This window comes from Pimephales promelas, chromosome 13 (assembly GCF_988280905.1).
Source record: "Pimephales promelas chromosome 13, fPimPro1.hap1.1, whole genome shotgun sequence".
Classification (NCBI taxonomy): domain Eukaryota; kingdom Metazoa; phylum Chordata; class Actinopteri; order Cypriniformes; family Leuciscidae; genus Pimephales; species Pimephales promelas.
In genome coordinates, this window is record NC_142781.1 from 32,689,159 (window position 1) to 32,701,828 (window position 12,670).

The 12,670-nt window shown below is 37.1% G+C and overlaps 1 protein-coding gene across 3 annotated transcripts in view; it reads right to left on the reverse strand.

Moving 5' to 3' along the window:
* Positions 1-12,670, reverse strand: part of ipo13b (importin 13b) — a 46,991-nt gene that overhangs the window by 19,102 nt on the left and 15,219 nt on the right. For all 3 annotated transcript variants that reach the window (XR_016146084.1, XM_039674354.2, XM_089118907.1), the window contains exons 4-7: positions 6,084-6,224; positions 3,792-3,933; positions 1,640-1,806; positions 1,192-1,312 (exon numbers count right to left, since the gene is read on the reverse strand). Coding sequence is in view for 2 of the 3 variants with exons in the window: in XM_039674354.2 (XP_039530288.1) it covers positions 1,192-1,312; positions 1,640-1,806; positions 3,792-3,933; positions 6,084-6,224 (571 nt within the window). In the remaining variant the exon portion in view is untranslated. The remainder of the gene's footprint in view (positions 1-1,191; positions 1,313-1,639; positions 1,807-3,791; positions 3,934-6,083; positions 6,225-12,670) is intronic.

Consider the following 12,670-nt stretch of genomic DNA (forward strand, 5'->3'; position numbering starts at 1 on the left):
TTAATTACTTGTGCACTCCTAGCAATGTGCACAAAAGTTCGCCCCTTTGCTTCGTCTGTTTAAAGGTGCCATCTGTAAAAATTGAGGTTAAAATATCCCAAAAATGAGCTACACGCATCAAAAGATTGAGAAGAAATAAGGTTGATGATGTCATTAAAAAACTGACACGTTATAGTGCTGCCGAGATATTAATCTGAATTAGCATGCTAAATTACTAGCCCCGGCCCGGCAGGTGTCGTAATACCAGTTTCGACCATGGGAGGCGGTATGCGGGCGGGCAACGTTAGCACCAGCCAAACTGCAGTACACGAGTGAGTCGCGCTCGCGCCAGCTTGTGTTTACTTGAACCTGACGTCAGTCGTGTGGAAAATACAGCCCACTACTACATTTCAGTTCAGGGAAGAGTTAAAAAACAATAATTGGTCGCTATTATGCATGAGGAATACATTTTGGTAAGTTGTAGCATACTTTATCTTTTAACAGTGTTCGTGTTCTTTTACCATTAGCTAGTAGAGATGATCGGTTCACGTGTGCTAGGGATCTGTCGTGTAAAGCGCCAATACTGTATTTATTGTTTGAATTGCATAATAAAATGAACAGAATCTGAGAGCTGAGATCGGTCTCCGTGTCCTTTTCTGTGCATGACAAAATTGATGTGTGGCGTGAGAGTGTGTGAAAAGTGTTGTGAGAGTTGGCAGCTCTGAAAGACGCTAGCGTGGTCCACATCAGGGAATGCTGTCTGTCAAATTAATTCAAACTAATGATAAAAAATGTAATATGAACAAATCGAATATCATAAAACTAGAAATAATAGCCTGGGCTTTAATTTTCCCATATCGTCGAAATGCACCGACTTGTCTATGAGACGGCCCTTATAATTTAGTATTGAGATGTTGTTCATTTAGTCTCTAATCTCTGAAAATCTCCAAATGCTCCACGTGAAACTGCGGTCTTCCAACCTTTTACTATCGTGTCAATTGATTTGATTAATATGCACGAGGGAGACAGAGCAACACAGCACTCGCCCATATTGTTTGAAGACATGAGAGAGCGCGTGGCCGTGGAGGTATTTCTGGAGGTATACTGCCCCCATCTGGTATGGAACATGTTGTATGATTTGATTTTAAATCCCAGAGGGCACCTTTAATGAAACAGCAAAAACAATGAAAACTGAATCCATTGTTTTCTGACCTGCCATGTTGTTGTTTGTTCTGTGTTGGTGAGGAGTCGCCCGAGTTTTTCGTACAGGTTACTGAGTAACTCGGCTCCCAGCATCTCGTAGACGTACATCAGTGTGTCAGATATATCCACCCTAAAAGAGTCAAACATCACAGAAATGCATTATTATATCAACCCGTCATTCGCTATTCGTTTTTTAAGACAATTAAATCAAAACGTTTTAGCCACACATATTAAATATTTAAATATTCAAGTATTATTAAATATTTTATTAAATATTAAATACATTTGAAATTGTAATATTTGTGTATTTTACACAAATAATATTACATTTTTTGCACATTCCTAATATTGTTTGCTGTGCCAATTCAGCAAATCCAACATGAAACTGCTGAGTGTAGAAGAAAATGTTACAACAGGCCCATGAGAAAATGAATCACACACACACACACACACACACCTGTAGATCCTGAACTGCTCCTTCTCATCTGATGACCAGGACGCATACTCCTCGTCCGTGGGGAACTGCGCTTTGTGCAGCAAAACGTCTACGAGCTGGAAATACACAGGCCTGTAGACCTGCAGATACACGGCCTGCTTCTCTGCCTCAAACGACATGATGTCATCCTGAAACACATGGCCAAACATCAACAAATAAACACTAAACTAATGATAAAGTAAGGAATACAGCCAGTGAGTCATACAGCTACTTAGTAAAATATGTTGATTTGAGTTTAATTTCATTTATTCTTAAACAGATTGGCTTTATGGTAGAAAATTAAGTTGTACTCCTGATGAAACGAGACACTGCCACTGTTTTTCATGTTTAATATGGTAAAGCTACTTGATTTAAAGCTATCTATTATATAAAGTGCTATTAGTAAACGTGACTTTACTACAGTGCCGAATTGCAGAGCTCGTGCAAACGTTGCTAAAATCAGATGCTTATCTTTTACTTTATATATATATAATCTCAATTTTGTTGTTTATTTGGTTTTTTGAGAGGAAAACGTGCAGCAGCACATATTTATATATTCATCTAATCGCTGCTCATGCATTTCAAACTTCATTTTACCCCTAAGCGAAGAACGAAAAAGAACTTAATACAATAACCAATTAATATTAGAGTTAATTCTAATTAATTTTATAAAGTATTTTTTTTTATTTCATACAATAAAAAATAAATATAATCCAAAAAAACAAACAAACATTTTATATAAAACCATAATATCCATATATCCATTATCCAAACCACTTGTCTTTTGTAGGGTCGCTACTGGGATCCTGGAGCCAAATAAAATAATATTTTTTATTAAAATAATAATAATATTAAATGTAATGCTTCATACAATTAGGTGGTCACTGTTGAAAAAATTAGCAGTGTTAAAATGTATTAATATTCTATTTCTCTATGGTTTATTTTTGATTCTAAATTGTTTTAATTATTTACTGTATTTTATTTTCATCATTATTTTTATTTTTCATTATTTCATATTTTTTTTTACTCCAAACTGTTTTAATTATTCTGATTTCACTTTGAATTGCCATTGTGTATGAAATGTGCTGTATAAATAAACTTGCCTTGCCTATGGAGAAATTGAATGGAACATCCATAATCCAATAGTTTTGCAACTGGATTTAAGCCATTAAACATAGAAATAAAATATTCAGCCAATGCAGACTGTTAAAGACAGGCAAGGACACAGGAAAAGGACATTCCTGAATATTCAACACATGACGACACACACTGCAGTAAACACACAGCACAGGTACTGAACAGATACTGTGTGAAGGACGGTTCAATGTCTCTAACATCCACTCTCCAGATTTACACACAAACAAATAATAAACCTCCACTAAAAGCTAGGCTTGGGTATCGAGAATCGAGTATCGATTGGAACCGAGACTAACTTTTCATTTTTCCCGGAATCGTTCAAAAGTTCAAATTTCGATTCCTAGTTTCGATATTCACAGTCCGCCGAGCGGAAGAAGAAACCGCTGAACAACACCAACGAAGAAGCGTCTACCGGAAGTGTTGGTATAACCGCGCGAGTCGAACATGAGTAGCTTATGTCAGCGGTCCAAAGTGTGGCTTCACTTTTCTAAAAATAACGAAATCTCGGCAAAATGCAAAATTTGTGACAAAAGGAATATTTGTGACAGAAGGATTATTTCCTTCAGAAAGACCATTGGTTAGCATGGTTAGCTAAACTTTTTTGACCCTGCCTCTTAAAAGAATCGGAATCGAGAATCGTTAGGAACCGGAATCGGAACAAGGAATTGGAATCGGAATCGTTCAAATTCAAACGATACCCAACCCTACTAAAGGCACTAGTACAGACAGACAACACAACACAAATAACGAACAGTGTGTTTTCTAACAGAATTGTGTACATACAATAGCAGACCGAAGTGGCAGTATGGACAGGTAACTGAAGTCAAAGTCATTCACACTTCAGTAGCAAGTCCTGAAATAACATTATATTCTCCTTCTGTGTGACCTTAAGACTTTAATTTGGACATGTGCCTATATGTGACTATCCATTTATCATTAGAGGAGACCACTGAGGTACAGATACAGGCACACTGTAGGAAGAGACAGTGAGGCTCACCTGTAGTGTGTACCAGAAGGTGAGTGTGAGAGAGCTGGTGGTCTCGTTGACAGGGTAGTGTCCGGGGATGCCTGTGCAGAACATGATCATATTCACCAGTGCCAAAAAACTCTGCCAGTGCTCCACCTGCTCCAACAGAGCTCTGATAGAAAAGAGGAGAAGAGACCTGCTTCATCACACCAGCACTGCTTCATATCTGGAAAATCTTTATCAACACGATATATTGACCATACCAGTATCAGTCAATGTTATATACAGGGGCTTGACATGAACACCGTTAAATGACTGATTTCAGCACAATCACTCCTTATAGCCACTTTGGCAGGTTGAATTTTATATATAATATATATATTTAAAAAATAGATTTTTCGGTCCACATCGATACTGAAGTACCTGAAACGCTTCTCGTTTTCTACAGATACACGATACCAGCTGCGCTTTCTCTCTCTCATCTCTCCGACAGCGCGTAAACGCACAAACCCGCCTCCCCTCACTCACTTGGTTCATTTGCTTCAGATTAATGTTCTAGGTGTCACAGGGCTTGAATTTCGGCATGGGATTGAATGTATTGCGCATAATGTTACTCAATCCCACAGATTTTGTGCTCACACCCAAAGTGCGGCACATAAAGCCACATCTCAGGACTAAATTGTAGGGATGCACCGAATATTCGGCCACCGAAAATTTTCGGCCGAAAATGGCCCAAAAGTGCATTTTCGGTTTTCGGCCGAAAGACTTTTATCACCGAAACAATACGGCCGAAATGTTGTGATGACGCAAACAGAAACCGCGACCTGCACGTGCTTGTCTGAAGCAACATGTCTGCGGTGCGGACGTATTTCAGTGAATCTGAACCCGCGAGGAGACGGAAACCTTGTTTATCCACCTATATCTGCTCTAAACAATGCGCTCCGCCATGACGACGACTCCGGATGTGAGCGGGCCAAGTATAAACTATGGAGACTCGCGCCACGGAGGCAGGCGAAAGTATGCGCGAGTCTCCACTCGCCACAGACAGCGCGCGCACCGCTCCAAGCGGTCGAGGCGTTTATACTGGACCCACTCGCCGTTGTACTATTCCTTGAAACGACAGGGGACGACTAAAGTAACTGTCCTCTAACCATTAGGAATCGGTGAGAAGAAGAAATATAAACACATGGCATGTTTATTTTTTAGTATGCCACAACCAATACAAAAATAATCATGTAAAACCCAGTAAACCCTGAGATTATTACTTGTGACATTACAAAAAATATATATGGGAACATGTATGTATAGAACTAAATTAATGCTCTCTTAAATATTTTCTACATTGACTAAACATGTTTCATTAAATTTCATGTACATTTGTATTAATCATGGACCTTTGTTCATTTAAAAAGGCTTTTTATGCTATTGTATGCTAAATTTTTAAAATGTAAGAAACTAATTTAGACGTGCAAAGGGTGCTGGTGTGATGAGAATAAGTTCGCGCTCGGCTTTGTTTTTATGAGAGAACATTTAATTTTAAAACCTTTCTGCAGGCCATTAGATTATTATTTAATGTACACATGAGTGGGGTCAAGTTAAACATTTTAGTTTGAATTTTATTTTATACTGTGCATTGTGCTAAATAAATATTTGCATAATTTGTAATTGATTTATTCTTTGAAAATTTTATATTAATTTATGCAATTGCAATGCCTTGATTTTAGTAACGTTTGTACACAGTCATAGCCATAAATGCAATGATACTAATAATTGGCATAATTTCTTTCGGTGTTTCGGTTTTCGGCCTTGGTTTCCTTTTTTTCGGTTTTCGGTTTCGGCCAAGAATTTTCATTTCGGTGCATCCCTACTAAATTGAGTTGTTTTTCAGTGCTTTTTGTGCTTCATCAGTCAAACACACACAAAATAATGTCAAAATGCCATTCTTGGTGAGCATTCACATAAACACAGTCAGTTTTAAGTATCTGTTTTCAGTGAACGTAAAGAGTTGAGAAAGAAAATGTGTAATAGTATAATAGGTCTGTATATATGGTCTTAAAGTGACAGCAGCCTAATATACCAGTTGCCTAATAATAATAATATCTATATGGCAGTTTTCCCCCCTATGGTATCGATGTCAAAATTGTGGCCAGCAAATTTTTTTACTTTTATTCAGCAGGGATGCATTAAATTGATTGACATTTATAATGTTAGAAAAGATTATAATAACATTCAATTGACACTATATATGTGTTTTAGAAAATGTTTCACCTCGTCTAATGGCGCTCAAATGACATTTTCTTCACCTATTGAGCGTATTTGTACCTTGAATGATTCTCTCCCAGAGAGACGGCGATTCGACAGATGCCATGTGACGTCTCCATGTCTCCATTCTGAACGGCGTCTCGTAACTGTTCCTGTAACTGTAGCACCTGCGGCACCAACTTCAGGAGTGTGTTCACGTACCTGAAACACACAGACACAATCCACACGACAATGCTCAGGACTCGAAATGAAACCATATTAGCAACACATCAGCTTCACAGGTAACTTTTTTAGTTTGACATCATAAATCCATCTTCCAAACCATGTTTTTGGAAGCGCTATAGAAGCCTATGATTAATTATATTTCTATTTTAACATTTCCCAGAAGGATTTCCCAGGAAATTTCCCAGCAGACTTTCATCGTTCAACTGCACATATGTCATATCTGTAAATACTGGAAGAAGGTCAGGCCACAACAACTGAACCATGAACTGAAAAGAGTTTGCAAGCAAAAAGGGAAAGTGACAGTTATAAAACGCAAATCTACAATGGTTGCAGGGCATCAGATTTGCTGACCACTGACAACGTCTATGTTGGTAACAATGCCTTGCAAAGTTATAGATTCCACCGTTATTTGATATGTATTGCAATAATTATGTCTGTCAGCATTGCAATACTTTTGGAACGCCATTTTACAGTCCCTCCAGGATTTCACGATTTTTTTTTTGTGATTTTTGCGATCAAAATGACTGATTTTGTGGTGGTAATTTACAAAAATTTGTGAAAAAATTTGCGATTTACATATAACATTTACCATAATAGTATTCAGTCCTTCCAGAAAAACGCGGAGTTTTTTTGTGATTGTTGCGGGCAAAAATGCTTGATTACGTGGCCCGTTTTCTTTAAAAATGCGATGGAAAGAATATGCGGGATATTTATGCAATTTTATGGGATGAAATTGCAGGAATTTGCAAAAATTGAGGGAACTTGCAAAAATTGCGGTTTGATAAAAAAGAGAAAAAAAGTGATTCCCCCAACATCCTGTTAATATAAGAGTCATTTCTTATTACTTCCTTTGATAAGCAAGCATACTACATCATAGAAAGTGCTGGGAATATTTAATTTCTCATCTTGTTTTATTTCAGACTGTAACGAGTGTAAATAAGGTGTGGCCCCTTTAAGAGCTGCGCGCTCCCTGTTGAACTCTCTGCAGTGTTATATGTGCGCCTCGAACACCCCATGTGTGCGGGTAATTTCTGTTTGATGCTACTTCTTTTATATTGTTGTTTATTAAGGAACGACGTGGCGGTAGAACGTGTGACAGAGAGTTATACGAGTTCGATTTGTGAGATGTCAATCCCCTCCGTGAGTCTGTCTGGCGTCGCGTAATTGCATCACTTCATAACGTCCCCTTGGAAACAGGGGGAAATGGCTGCTCTTGTGTGAAGCAAACGCACATTTTTCAACTTTCTGCTAAGATACATGTGACTTTTTTTGCAACGAAAATGCGAGGATTATGAAATTATGCAAACCCCACATATTTTGCACGGAAATCGGCAATTTATGCGGCGAAAGTGCGGCGTATTTGAAAAAATGCGGCCCCCGCATAAATATGTGGACTTTGGCTGATTTTGCATTGAATTCAGCGATCGCATAATCGCGTTTTTCTGGAGGGACTGATTTTAAAACAATGGGAGATAAACTATTTATGGAGGGACACAAAGCTCACAGATTTATGTCAAACTCTCAGAAGTCTTACGGGTTTGGAATAACATGAGGGTGAGTATGAAATCAGAGAATTTTTGGGTGAAATATCCATTTTATGCTGTACATTAGAATGACTTGCTTGGCTAATTTACCTCTAAATAGATTCCCATAATGCTCTCTTGACAGACAACATTAACTCTCATCTGCGAAATGTACAGTTTCTCTTCTCTTCAAATCATCACGCTCTCCTTCATTTGTCTACAGCTGTTACCTCATTCCCACATGAACTTCTGTCATGTTCCTCACCCCTGCTGCCATCTCAGCGCTTCTGGAACAATCTGTCCTCTCTCTCTCTCCCTGTCGCACTCATCCTCCTTTTGGTGTCAACAGCAGGAAGGACACACAAGTGGAAATGTTAATGAGGTATGGACAGAGAGAAAGTATGAACGGCAGCTCATTACTGGCCCGTCTGAGGCTCAGCGCTCGACACACACATCAGAGATCACAGCTCTGTGGCATTAGAGAGCGCTTCATTAGGGCAAACATCCTGATGAAATTAAAATATTCACCGTCACACCCTTAAACGCTCATCTACAGTGATGTGAATAAGTTTGGACACCCATGCTAAAGTTGCCTAAAAAGAGGAATAAAAAATCATCTTTTGGATATTGATCTTAATGCCTTAATTAGAAAAATGAGGAAAACTCCAACCTTTAAGGACACCAATTTTCTTTGTGAATGAATAATGTATCATAAATAAATAAATGTTTTTCCTTAAAATACAGGGTGCATAAGTCAGGACACCCCTATGTTAAATTCCCATAGAGTCAGGCAGATTTTTATTTTTAAAAGCCAGTTATTTCATGGATCCAGGATAATATGCATCCTGATAAAGTTCCCTTGGCCCTGTATTTTAAGGAAAAACATTTATTTATTTATGATACATTATTCATTCACAAAGAAAATTGGTGTCCTTAAAGGTTGGAGTTTTCCTCATTTTTCTAATTAAGGCATTAAGATCAATATCCAAAAGATGATTTTTTTATTCCTCTTTTTAGGCAACTTTAGCATGAGTGTCCAAACTTATTCACATCACTGTATTAGGCTTTACTCAAGATTGTGGCAAAAATCCGATTTTTTAGACATATCTGACTCAAACCGTTTAGTGTTATTTATAGCAAAAACTACAATAAAAATGACAGATAAAATAAATCATTAAACCTCCAGCAGTCTGATTGTAAATCACGAAGATCACATGACAAAACAGGATACATTTCTCTGAGTTTGACGATATCACTAAATGAATAAATAAATAAAAATCTTTCCTTTTCCTTTAAATCCTCGCTTATCTGGCTTACGCTACTCCGAGCAATGTCTGAATTTGTATTTTGTGCACTTCTTGCGTTGTTTTTGCCTCTTCACACGATGACTCGCTTGGTTTAGTCCTCAGTTGTAAGTCGCTTTGAATAAAAGCGTCTGCTAAATGACTAAATGTAAATGTGGTGATAATAAATTATAAACGTGTCCATATATACCAAAGACATGATCCACAATTCGATAGGTCTAGTTTTCTTCATTTAAACACATTTCTGCAGTGCTGAAGGAAAATAATGGGTAACACTTTACAATAAGGTCCATTAGTTCATGTATTAACTAACATGAACCAACCATGAGCAATACATTTGTTACTGTATTTGTTAATCTTTGTTGATGTTAGTTAATAAAAATAAAGCTGTTCATTGTTTGTTCACGTTAGTTCACAGCACATTAACTAATGTTAACAAGATTTGAATAAAGTACAAGTAAATTTTGAAATTAACATTTACAAAGATTAATAAATGCTGCATAAGTGCTATTCATTATTAATTCATGCTAACTAATGTAGTTAACTAATGTTAACTAATGTGTTACCAAATAGTGGCTGCCAAGCAGACACTAAACATCACTGAAGGATCTCATGTTTTTTTTAAAGGGTTCATCATCATGGATAAGATTATATTTCTTGCTCTTTATTTAAAAAGAAAATAAGATACTGATGTACTAGGCCTATGTAAACACAAGTTCTGTTCCAAAACCCATGTTGGCAGCATTTAACGGCAACCAACTGTTCCCATGGCAGGCAGAAACCTTATGTTGCACGCAGAGACACAATGTCCTGTCCAAATTCTAATGCAGTTTTGCACGCATCCTTCACAGATGAGGCAATAACAGGATGCACACATTGCACTATAATTAAAACATCATCTAAAATGAATGACACAACATTTCATTAAGTTCCGAAAGTAATGATTATGCTTCAATTTATTTATCGTGTAAACCTGCTCATTTTAAAGCATTATGCTTTCCATTAATTTATTATATATTAAACATCCCCCGCTTGTCATTTCATGGCGTGCGGCTTTGCCTTTTTCTAGTCAATGGAAATGGGGAATCTTTTCAAAGTCAAAATGCATTCTGGAAAATACTAATGAAAGGTTTTTTTTTTGAGCAATTGATACTTTTATTCTGCAAGGATGCATTAAACCGATGAAAAAAAGCCATTTATAATGTTACAAAGATTTCCATTTTAAATAAATACTGTTTTTTTTTTTTTTACTTTCTATTCATCAAAGAATCCTACAAAAAAAAGTATCACGGTTTCAACCAAAAAAATTTAACGAAATGAGGCAGCTCAACTGCTTTCAACATTAATAATAAGCATAAATGTTTCTTGAGCAGAAAGAAACAATGATTTCTGACGGATCCTATCTGGTTGTTGGATTGCCTAGTAAATTAGTCATGACCCATCCCTAGATGAAGAATGTGGCCCCTTTAAAGTGCGGTTTTTGCCCTGTCCTTCCTGGCTTCATTGATCGTATGGCTGGTGAGACTGTGGCTCTGGCGAGAACATTTATTTATGAGTTCGGGTTTTAAGATGCTCTTACTTGAATAGGCTCTAAATAAATAAATAACCATGTCAATGACACAGCAAGTCAAGGTCAAGAAGGGCTTTCAACACCATCAGGAATATGTCACAGCACACACCTGTTGTTTGTGTTGAGATGGTGAACGCTGGGCTAATCAAACGCTACGTGTTTTTCTTTCAAAACGTTCTGAAAGATTTTTGCTCATCCACAACGAAGCCTCTGAAACGCTAAAATGATCTTACTGCGCATGCATATATCATCATAAAAGATGATACTCAGAGAACATGCATAATAATATTCTCATGCTTTTCTTCTGTCACAACCATTTTATTAGTATAATATGACAACTCTCACTTTTTTTGTCATAGATTATGATCATATATTATGGAGATTTGTTGTTTATCTTTATAATGAAGTTGTTTGTGTTACAGTAAGTCGATTGTGTTTAACACACAAGAGTGATAATCAGTTCAACACACAGTTATAGAAATTCTGGTATTTACAATGTAGAATGCTGCTGTTTAAAGGGTTAGTTCACCCAAAAATGAAAATTCTGTCAGTATTTACTCACCCTCATGTTGTTCCAACCCCGTAAGACCTTCGTTCATCTTCGCAACACAAATTAAGATATTTAAGATATTAAGATCGCTCCTGCATACTAGTCCATAGGCTTCTTGAGGGAATGACACTTACTGGCATCGAAAAGTCATTAAAGACATCGTTAAAATAGTCCAAGTGACTACAGGGGCTCAATCTTAAGTTTATCAAACGACGAGAACACTTTTGTGCGCAAAACCAAACAAAAATAACGACTTTATTTCAAATATTTACTTCCTTCTCTATGGGCCTGTAGTCAGTTAACGTAGTGTGATTGCGTAGAGCTACTTCACACAAAGGCTCACTATTGGCCGACGCTGGTCGTGTGTGTGATGCGAGTGACGTACAATAACAGAAGCTTACGCTATTAAACTAGTAACCTGACTCGCGCATAGGGAGAAATAAACGAATAGTTGAAATAAAGTCGTTATTTTTGTTGTTTTTTTGCGCACAAAAGTGTTCTCGTCGTTTGATAAACTTAAGATTGAGCCCCTGTAGTCACTTGGACTATTTTAACGATGTCTTTAATGACTTTTCGAGGCCATCAATTGTCATTCCCTCAAGAAGCCTATGGACTGTATGCAGGAGCGATCTTAATATCTTAAATATCTTAATTTGTGTTGCGAAGATGAACGAAGGTCTTACGGGTTGAAACAACATGAGGGTGAGTAAATACTGACAGAATTTTCATTTTTGGGTGAACTAACCCTTTAAATTGTTTTAACTTTAAACCTGTTGGTAGCTAGCTACCTTTAAGTACTGAAGTACCTGTATTTTCTGTTATTTATTTATGTTGCTTTTTTGTAGTGTTTGAATAAAGGATGGCAATCTTTCATAATCAACTGTTGTGGACTATATAATGGAGGTATATTTTAGGTGGCTAATTGAGAAAAGTGCTATATTTTTTTATTAGTTTAAGAATAAAATATCGGATTGATATCGGTATCGGCAAAAGCTGTGGCATCAGTATCGGAAGTGAAAAAGTGGTATCGGGACATCCCTAAATTTATGTCATGATAGTTTTTCTCAAATGAAGCGGTTAAACGAACACAAATCACGAACGAGTGGATCTAGAGCCCGGATAGGGGACCAAAACAGGGGAAACTGACTAAATTGTCAGAGCAGCGCTGACAATACGTTTCTGTGCGAGTGTGTGTCCGTACTGTACAAATGTGTGTGTTTTTCAAGCAGGAGAGAGAGAATTTGTGCTTTCAATTCATAATAAAATATAATTTTGAGGCAAAAACATCTACATGTTGGTTTCATCCTATTGTTTACTATATTTATTTGCCTGGTCAGTGTTGTTGCGGGTTTTGGTTCTTTTGCTGTTGTCGGCTGTAAGGACCTTTGAAATCATTCGTCAACCAATCAGATTCAAGCATTCAACAGCTTCGTCATATAAGTTAACAATAATAACTTTTGATGACATTACGCGGC